Raw genomic sequence first — 10,793 nt, forward strand, 5'->3', positions numbered from 1 at the left:
TGACTATTAGATTTTCGTCTCCCTTTACATACTGCATTACCCTTTCAATATCCTCATACACTTTCTCTATCTGTTCATCTTCAGCTTGCGACGTCGGCATGTATACCTGAACTATCGTTGTCAGTGTTGGTCTGCTGTCGATTCTGATTAGAACAACCCGGTCACTGAACTGTTCACAGTAACACACCCTCTGCCCTACCTTCCTATTCATAACGAATCCTACACCTGTTATACCATTTTCTGCTGCTGTTGATATTAGCCGATACTCATCTGACCAGAAATCCTTGTCTTCCTTCCACTTCACTTCACTGACCCCAACTATATCTAGATTGAGCCTTTGGATTTCCCTTTTCAGATTTTCTAGTTTCCCTACCACGTTCAAGCTTCTGACATTCCACGCCCCGACTCGTAGAACGTTATCCTTCCGATGATTACTCAATCTTTTCTCATGGTAACCTCCCCCTTGGCAGTCCCCTCCCGGAGATCCGAATGGGGGACTATTCCGGAATCTTTTGCCAATGGAGAGATCATCATGACACTTCTTCAACTACAGGCCACATGTCCTGTGGATACACGTTACGTGTCTTTAATGTAGTGGTTTCCATTGCCTTCTGCATCCTCATGTCGTTGATCATTGCTGATTTTTCCGCCTTTAGGGGCAATTTCCCACCCCTAGGACAAGAGAGTGCCGTGAACCTCTATCCGCTCCTCTGCCCTCTTTGACAAGGCCGTTGGCAGAATGAGGCTGACTTCTTATGCAGGAAGTCTTCGGCTGGCAATGCTGATTATTTATCAAAATTTAGGCAATGGCGGGGATCGAACCCGGGACCGAAGATGTTTTCGTTATGAATTAACGACGGGTCACCTATTTAACATGATTGACTTTAATCCTATGAGGCAAAAATCCCAGAGAAGTACTCAGAACGGATAAGCGTATTGTACCACGTCTCTCTAGTAGATATGTTACACCTTCCAAATGTTCTGCCAGTAAAACGAAGTGTTTGTTTCGCCTTCCTGAAAACATTGTCTATGTGTTCTTTCCAACTTACCTTGATCTTAATTGTATTTCCTAGATATTTAGCTGAATTTACGGCCATAAGATCTGATTAATTTATCGTGTAACCGAAATTTAGTTGGTTCCATTTAGTATTCATCTGGATGACCTCACATTTTTCATTATTTATGATCAATTGCCAATTTTCGCACTATACAGGTATCATTTAGAAATCGTTTTGCAATTTTCTTTGCTCTTCTGATGACTTTCCTCGACGGTAAACGACAAAATCATCCGCAAACTATTTAAGAAGGCTGTTCAGTTTGTCTCCCAAATCACTTCAATATATAACGAATAGCAGGGGACCTATAAGACTACCATGAGGGACGCCAGAATTCACATCTGATTTACTGGATGACTTTCCGTCTGTTACTACGAACTATGAGCTTTCGGACAGAAAATCAAGAATCCACTTATATAAGTGACGATATTCATCAGCACACAATTTGATTACAAGCCCCTTCTGTAGTACAGTGTCAAAAGCCTTCTGCAAATCTAGGAATACGGAAGCAATTTGAAGTTCCTTGTCAATAGCACTTAACACTACGTGTGATGGAAGAGCTAGCTGTGTTTCACAAGAGCGATGTTTTCTAAATCCGTGTTGACTGTACTCCAATTGACCGTTCTCTTCGAGGTAATTCATAATGATCGAACACAATGTATATTCCAAAATCGCTCTGCATATCGACGTTAATGACTTTAGCATAAAATTTAGTAGGCTACACCAATTGCCTTTCTTGAGTACTGGTGTGACCTGTACAACTTTCCAGTCTCTGGGTACTCATCTTTCGTCGAGCGAGCGGAAGTATGCGATTGTTGAGTACGGAGCTATTGAATCACCATACTTTGAAAGGAATCTAATACAGTCTGGACCGGAAAACTTGCTTTTATTAAGTGATTTAAGACGTTCCACTACCCCTAGGAAATCTTCTTCAAAGTTTCTCATGTTACCAGCAGTTCTTGCCTCGAATTCTGGAATGTTTGTTTCACCTTCTTTGACGAAGAAATTTCGGAAGGCTGTATTTAGTAACTCTGCTTTAGCAACACTTTTATCGATAGTATTTCGATTGCTGTTGCGCAGAGTAGGCGGTGATCGCGTCTTGCCGGTAGCGTACTCTGATAGCTTTCGATGGAAAGTTTCATTGGGGAAACTATTATAAGCATCTCATATTAAGTACGGCTTAAATTTCAAGATTATGCAAGAGAGCCGCAATCTTGAAGATTTTGCGTTCGCTTAAATTTGGCATACTCCTTTCGTTGTTTCTGGAATAGTGTTTTATGCCCCAAGAGGAATCAGCTCCGTTGATTGTTGATTTATTTGGTGTAAATCTCTCAACTTCTGTCGGTACTATTTCTTTGAATTCAAGATATATCTGGACTGCACTTGCATTTTTAAGTTTAAAGGAGTGGAGAGTGCGTCACAGGGAGGCGTAAAGTCTATTGTTATCTGCTCTCTTCAATAGTTATATTTTTCGTAACCTCGGGGTTACAGTATTCACTCTCGTTATGACAACCCTATGTTCACTAACATCTGTGTCAGATTTGATGGTCGTTAATAGCTCAGGATTATCTGTTGCTAAGATGTAAAGTATATTTTCACAACTATTTACTATTCGAGTGGGCTCATGAACTAACTGCTCGAATTAATTTTCAGAGAATGTGTTTAGCTCAGTTTAGGGTGATGTTTTATGCGTAGCTGTTGATTTAAACATGTATTTTCGCCAACTTATATAGTGTAAATTGATGTCACTACCAACTATAATTGTGCGAGTCAGGTACGTGTTTGAAATTAGACTCAAGCTGGCTTCGAACCTTTCAGAAATTGTATCATCTGAATTGGAAGGTCGTCAAGAGGATCCATTTATTATTTCATTCCGGTTACCAAGAATGACCTCTACGCATACTAATTTACAAAAACAATCTACATCGATTTCGCAATAGAACAAACTATTCCTAACAGCAACAAACACTCCGTCGTCAGCTGTCTTTAGCCTATCCTTTCTGAACGCCGTTAGAACCTTCGCAAAAGCTTCAGAAGAACTTATCTCCGGCTGTAGCCGGCTTTGAGTACCTGTTACAAATTGAGCACCAGTGCCTTCAGTTATCGCTTGGAGCTCTGATACTTTCGCAACACATCCACGGCCATTTACAACTGTTATTCCGAAGATCCCTCGATCTACGTTCTTTCTGTATTCAACCTGCAGCCTTTGAGACTAAAGCCTTTTGTGTGCTCCCCCAGACCATCTAACCTAAAAATCCGTCCAGTCTACGCCACATCCAGTCCACGCCATACAGCCCCTGCTACACGTGTAGTCGCCCCCTGTTTGTAATAGACTTCTGACCTCTTTAACAGAACGCAAAATCCCACCATTCTGCGACGCAGTCGACGAATCTGCAGCCGACACGATGGCAGAACAGTCTGAGTCTCAGATTCAGATCGTCCACTCGGTTCTGCACCAGAGGTCCGCGATCGGTCCTGTAGACTCTGCTGAAAATTCTGAGCTATGCTTTCATCTCGCAAACACGACTACCAGCCTTTACCACTCTTGATAGTCGCTCGAAACCAGACAGAATCTCACCCTATAGAAACGACACATATCATTGGTACCGACGTCAGCAACCACCTGCAGTTGGCTGCACCCTTTGCTCTTCATGGCATCTCTAGGGACCCGTTCCACGTCTGGAACGACTCCACTCGGTATGCATACGTAATGCACACTGGCTTTCTGCCCCTCCTTCGCAGCCATGTCCTAAGGAGCCTCATAACGAGCCTATCATTGGAGCTCCCAACTACCAATAATCCCATGATCTGTGACTTATCGGATCATGTGGAGTCAGAAGTTTCCTCTGAAACGGGACTCACGACTGCACCTGTTTGAGAGACCGTATCGTCCACAGGCAGCTCCTGGGACCTGTTTGTCAGACTAACTGGGGAGATCCTATATTCGGCCTCTCAGGCAGTCTTTCGCAGCCTACCACACCCACGGGCGACCACCCACTCGACTCAGGGTGAGAGGTCAACCTCATTGCGAGCAGTTACTGGGTTGGCCACAGCTGTGGATCGAGCGGCGGACCCGTGGGTAGAGCTGGACGTTTGTTGGATCCCTTTCCATTCTTACTCTGAAACTGCTACTAATATTTGACCAATGTTCTGCACTATTAATGTCTACAAGTATACATCAGTCAACAAATCCATAGTTTGCAAGATATAGACGAAATGAACATTTATCATTCAATCTTTTGGTCACTGTATTTTGCAAACAAACAATGTGCCAGTAACACCTTTCTTTATTTTTTTTTAGTCCATACAATGTGGTATGGAATGACGAATGAACTACAGACATGGAACTCACATATAGCATTTTTGATAACAGAGCAGCATGCCTACTTTATTTGAGGTATGAAGTTTTTCAAATATATCTCGCTTATAAATTTCGTAATAGTAATCTTTTGTCGTTATAAGACGTCAGAACATAATCTTTCTATTTACTTTCATTCAGATTTGAAATGTAATTACACAGTGTAGTTTATTCTATATACCGAAGATTAATTGAATACGAAATTAATTCATATAGTATAGTGAGCTATCGACTTTTGTTGTGTAATAAGAAATTAACTGAAATTTCTCTCTATTTTCATTTCTGCGTGAATGATTTATCAAGATAATGACTTTTTATAGTTACATCTGTTGCTACAGCTGTACTGTAGGAAGCATGATAAAGTGGAGTATACTATATGCAGATCGCTTATCGATTCAAACATACGACTTTTAAATGCCACTACACTTTTAATATATCTTGAAGTGTACAACTGTAGAAGTAAGACTCTCATTTACTTTACCAACAGCTAAATGTGCATGCTATTTCTGCTACATATCTCATACATTATTACTCAGAGTTTCTACCAACCGGCTACCAACATCACTTGTGACTCAGAAACGTGGTATTTATACGCTGATATGGTTCTTATGTATCGCTCTTCATTAAGACCTATGTGTGAGACATTTCACCCGGTTTACACACCGTCCATATCGAAATTCTTGTTTATATCTACTATGTGACAGTTTCGTATACGTAAACTAAATTTGTGGTGACATTGTCTTTTATTTTCAGAGGTATCATATGAATGTTAACCAGTGTCATTAAATCTTTGTATTTGAAAATCACGATTTTCAGAACAGCTGTATGTCAGTTTATTATAAGGAACCAGTCTGAGGCAGGCACGTGACATTCTCTTGTACGTATATAGAAGGAAAAACATCATAATTAAGCACAATGGTCACAAACAAAAAGAATCAACTTATTCTATACAAAATTTGTCACACAATCTGTGCTTACGAAACAGTTATGGAATATCTGTTTAAAGACGGTAACAAATTATATTTACAATAATACTGAAGATCAGCTTCATTAAAACCACAGAATGAAGCTGAAATTTATCATTGATATATACAAAAGTTATCAAGATCTGATACACGTTGTAATGACACAACATGTATGAATCTTGTAAGTATTGATTACACCATCCGACCAAAAACTCCCAATACTAAAGTATACCATGGTCCTTTGTCTGACTGAAATTAGTTTTTTCTAATTCTGTTATTGCGGAAATAACGAATGTTCAAAATTATAAAAGATCTAAACCATAGCTCCCTTAAACTTAAATATAGGTCTGTTTTGCTGTGTCTATGTTTTCTTGTTTTTAAATCCAGATATGTAAAGATGGAAATGATGCTCATGCTATTGCAGGAATTGCTGTATAAATTTAGAAATTTCAGAACCCGTTCCTTGTTTCAGAAGGCGGCTTCTAAAGATGGCGCGGGAGTCCTCCTTCGACGCAGCTGCCTCACGTGCTTCACCAGTTCACCGGCTGGAGTGAAGCGTCCCCCACGACGCTTAAACAAGACAATTACGAGGACCTGCGCTGGCTCTCCAATCGCTGACACCAGTGCGGGTGCAGAATTACACTTTTATTGGCACGCGGTTTGTTTTAGCGCTGCGGCCTTCCAGCTTCTTGGTCCGTTCCCGAAACACTGTAGTGCGCCATTTGCCACCTCGAGTAGCCATTCCGAGGAGACTTGATGGCAAATTGTTCAGCTGCTCTACGCTCGAGCGCGGACCTTTTGATTGTTTCTGCTTTATGGGTGCTACAAAGGTTGTAAAATTTAGTGCTCACTGGAACGCCGCACTTGCAGCTTTACACGCGGTAGTTTCGAATACTTTTGCGGAAGCGTCATCAGGCGTTTACTGAGGTGCGAAACGCAACCGAGCGCGAAACTCTGCTGGTTACGGCTCGCTGCGCTCGTCAAATATTCGCTCGATTACAGAGGGCGCAGAAGGGGCCACAGCTCCCTTATTCTCGTCTACGTCATTTCGCTCTTTGGCCCGCCACGGGATCTCACTTTTGGTAGACTCCGAACCAATGGCAGTAGTGAGAGACATTCCTCGCCACATACCTTCTCAGTCACAGGGAGTCGAGCACATTTTCTACTGTGCAGAATTCCTTACGAATTGAACAGTAAATTTTGCTTCCAGCCCACTTAGCTACATTTTCTCATTGTACGTGTTTGTCTACCGCGAAACTACTGACACGGCGTAATGGTGTTTCTTGATGTCTTAGGTGTATCCCAATTTTCTCTGCAGTGATTTCCTATGATTCACTTTCGAGTGTGTAAAGTGGTACCACGTGTGAGGCCCCACCTCTCTGTTGTGAAGTGTCATCTGCTCGACGTCATTGTTCTCCGGGCAGCCACGCACCGGCCGGAACAGAGCCCTCAGACATTTTTCCGACTCGTCTGCTTTCGGCTGCCCGTAACGTATTTTTTTCCTATCTCGATGTGAATGTAACCAGTGTTCCAAAACATTTGTATTGACCAACTTACTCTGCCAAAGCCTGTAATATTGCGTTGCTATAAATGGAAAACTCGATGTAACTATTTTAATGTAATCTATTTTAATAAATCTGTAAAACAATTCTGTTTATAGAATCCATCTGTAGACGCCACAAAATCAGCTGTTGCCCATCACATACCAAACGTTTACTGTACAATACTGTCTTATTTATTTATTTATCGAACCTGATCTGATTAATGCCATCAGGCCTTCTCTTACATCTGGTTAGGGTATCGCACATTCAATACTCTTTTCACATCATGGTTACCTAACGGTTAACAAGTCTGATATGACAGATAGTATTCAAATACTTTGAGTGTCTATAGTGGCAATGTAAGTAAATAATATTGTCTAGAAATTGCTAAAGTTAACATTGACAATTTTTGAACTACTAATATCTACCACTAATTGTGACACAGTAATAATAATAAATAATAATAATAAAGATTATAACAATAATGATAGTTATAGACATGATAATTTATAGGTGTACAAAAAAGATGTCATCTGATGTAGCAAGTTCGGAGGAAAGAATGTTTAAAGAGGTTGCACCAGCTAAGAATACTGAGAAATGAAGGACTTTGGTTGGAAAGAGGGATGTATAAGGGTAACGAGCGTGTAAAGGGACACTGGTAATGATTATTGTTGCTTTAGGAGATATGTCATTAACTCTCTTGTGAAGATGGAAATGTTAGTCATTTCTCTACTATAACGCGGGAAGGTATTCCAAAGTTGAGTTACTGCTAGCGTGAAAGACTTCGACGAAATGGCTGAACGATGGACAGGGACAGAAAGATCTCTCATGGCGAACGGACTTTTCTGCCATGTTGTTCAGACAATAATGTTAACGTCGATTAGAGACATGGGGGACAGTGGCCGTATATAAGACATAGGGTATAGCAATCTCCTCTCTTGTCTGCACACATCTGGGATAGGTGTGCATATCATGGTGAAATAAAATAAAGGTGTCGAACGTCAGAGATGTAACGAACACCGTCAGTTCCAGGTGCCGAGACCTTTCCTGAGAAAGGCCTGCAGGACAACATCGCTGTAATCAGTAATTGTAAGTATAAGGGTTTGTACATGCTTCTTTTCCAGGCCTAGAGAAAACATTTATGTAGTGAATGGAGAGATGATGCTGCCTTCTTGACCAATGAAGTTACGTACTGAGTCCAGTTTAGATATTCGTCTGTTACTACCCCTAGACTCTCTGCTGAAGAAATGAAGTTGACATTTGTCTTATCTATACAAACAGTAGTTCGTGCTAATGAGCCTATAATGACCAACTAACTATCTTCTCTAGACCATTCTAGTACGTGTAAATATACTGATGTAAATGGAACGTGCTATACCACGAACTCCTCTATCCGACCCTTTCAAATTCAGAGTCCAATGTTTCCATGTCTACTAGATATGTTAACAAAAATTTCATCCTTATACGAGAATGATTTCAGTACAGAAAACTGCTGCTCCTACAGATTATTGTAGTGCCTTACCACCCAAAGTTCAGTCTTAAAGGAAGCAGTCCAGACAAAGGACAAGGGTAGACCTAAGAACCTTAGGTATTACAGTACCAAATTGTCTTAGCTGTATTGGGGAAGAATCAGAGCTCCAAGCTCATATCGTTACAGGTATTGAAAGATGGCTACAGCTGGTGATAAGCTCGTCCGAAATTAATGCAAGGCAACTAACGATGTTTCAAAAGAAATTATTAAATATAGCTGGTGGCGACGTCTTTGTTGCTGTTAGATGTAGTTTATCTTATAGCGAAATTCAAATCGATAGTTGCGGTGAATTAGAATGTTTAATGGTTATACTTGACAATCGTAATAAATTAATGACTTGTTCCTTTTACCAACCCCTGACTCAGATGGTGCAGTTGCTGAAACTTTCAAGGAAGACTTGAGTAATATCTCACTTTTACCTCACTCATTCAGTTGTAGTTAGTTATGGCTTTAATCTACCCTCGAGATGTTGGCGAAGATATAAGTTCAAAATTGGTGGTAGGAATAATATAGCGACCGGTATCGTACCAAACGCTTTCTTCGAAAATAATCTTGAGGAATTAGTTCAGGAGCTCACTCGAAGTGTTAATGGTTGCGAAAACATCCTTAGCCTCTTAGCAACAGAAAACACAAATTAACAGGTAGCAACATGACGTATGCACGAGTTAATGACCACCAGATCGTTGTAGCGAGAGTAAATACCATGACACACAAATCTACCAAAAATATATGCAAAATAAATTCATTCGAAAAATCAGATAAAAATTCTCTTGGCGCCGTCCTAGCGACAGCCTTCATACCTTTCAAACTAACTGTGATACTGCTGACAAGAGGTGTCTTCAATACAGGGGAATAGTGTCGATAACAATGGAGATATTTACACCAAATAAATAAAAATAGACAGAACTGCCTCCACCCCCAAAGTCAAGAAAACGTATGAGAACACTGTTGTAGATGGAACGAGAAAAGCATGCCAAATTTATAGACCACTAAATCCCAAGTTTCACGAGCTTTTACAGAAGCTCGAAATTTAGCGGAGATTTCAATACAAGATGTTTTTAATGGTTACTACAACACTGTCTCGAAATCTGGCAAAAAATCCGAAGGGATTCTGGTCATAAGTAAAGAACACTAGCGGCAAGAAACATTAAATGCCTTCACTGGACGATAGCAATGCTAATCTTACCAATGACAGCACAGTTACTAATTACAGTATCCGAAATTCCTTCACGAAAGGAGACGAATGAGTATTACAGAGTGAGAAACAAGAAGTACTACTAACATGGCTAACTTACAAGTAGCTGTCCACTGTGTGACCATGCAGTTTAAGTAATTAGAAAAAGTAAGTCCTCTGGTCGGGACGGCGTACCAATTAGATTCCTTTCACAGTATGCTGATGTAATAGCTCCATTCCCAGTAATAACATACAACCTCTGGCTAGACAGGAGATCCGTATCTGAAGACCCTTTGCTGTTCCAAACCTATAATAATCAAATACGAAACAATTTGAGCAGCCCTCTGAGATAGTTTGTAGATGATGCTGTCGTTTACCATCTAGTAAAGTCATCACACGGCCATAACCAATTGCAAAATGATTTATACAACATCTTTGTATTGTGCGGAAAGTGGAAATCAGCTCTAAACATTGATAAACGTAACGTCATCTACATCAGTACTAAAACGAATCCATTAAATTTCGGATAAACGATAAACTATAAAAATTTGAAGTTTGTCATTCAACTAAATACTTAAGGTTCACATCTACGAACACCCTGAATTGGAACAGTCACATAGATAATGTTGTGGGGATCGTGAACCAAATACTTGTTTTATTTTGATAGAGCGCTAAGAAGATGCTACAAATCCACGGAAGATATCGAAAAAGTTCAAAGAAGACAGCAGCTCGTTTTGCACTTTTGCGAAATACTCGTGGTGGGAGAGACACTGTCACGGATATCAAACGCGATCTCAGAAGGCATTCTTTAAAACAAAGGCGTATTTCGCAGAAACGATAATCGCAATAAAATAAGATAAATCAGACCTTTCATGGAGAGGTTTAGGTGTTCGTTTATCTCGGGAGCTTTTCGTAAATGGAACGGTAGACAAACAGAGATGGTTCGATGAATCCTCTTCCAAGCACTTAATTGGGAATTTCAGATTAGTCTTGTAAGTATAATTGCCTAGATATCTTAGTGCCATCGTACACCTATATACATACCGTCGCTGGTTCAGTGTATTTCGTATAAGTCTGTATCGCAGTAAATTTGATTAAGACACGAAGGAATTACAGTTTTTTGTTGCGAGTGGGCATTGATTGAAATCAATGGGGAATGTTGAAAATTT

At 40.3% G+C, this 10,793-nt stretch overlaps 1 protein-coding gene across 1 annotated transcript in view; it reads left to right on the forward strand.

Annotated features, from left to right (window-relative positions):
* The window catches only part of LOC126285100 (neuropeptide F receptor-like), a 363,066-nt gene extending 357,135 nt beyond the window's left edge, over positions 1-5,931 (forward strand). The window contains exon 7 of the mRNA XM_049984425.1: positions 5,851-5,931. Coding sequence (XP_049840382.1) covers positions 5,851-5,864 — 14 coding nt within the window. The 3' untranslated portion in view covers positions 5,865-5,931. The remainder of the gene's footprint in view (positions 1-5,850) is intronic.
* The last annotated feature ends 4,862 nt before the right edge of the window (positions 5,932-10,793 follow it).

This window comes from Schistocerca gregaria, chromosome 8 (assembly GCF_023897955.1).
Source record: "Schistocerca gregaria isolate iqSchGreg1 chromosome 8, iqSchGreg1.2, whole genome shotgun sequence".
Classification (NCBI taxonomy): domain Eukaryota; kingdom Metazoa; phylum Arthropoda; class Insecta; order Orthoptera; family Acrididae; genus Schistocerca; species Schistocerca gregaria.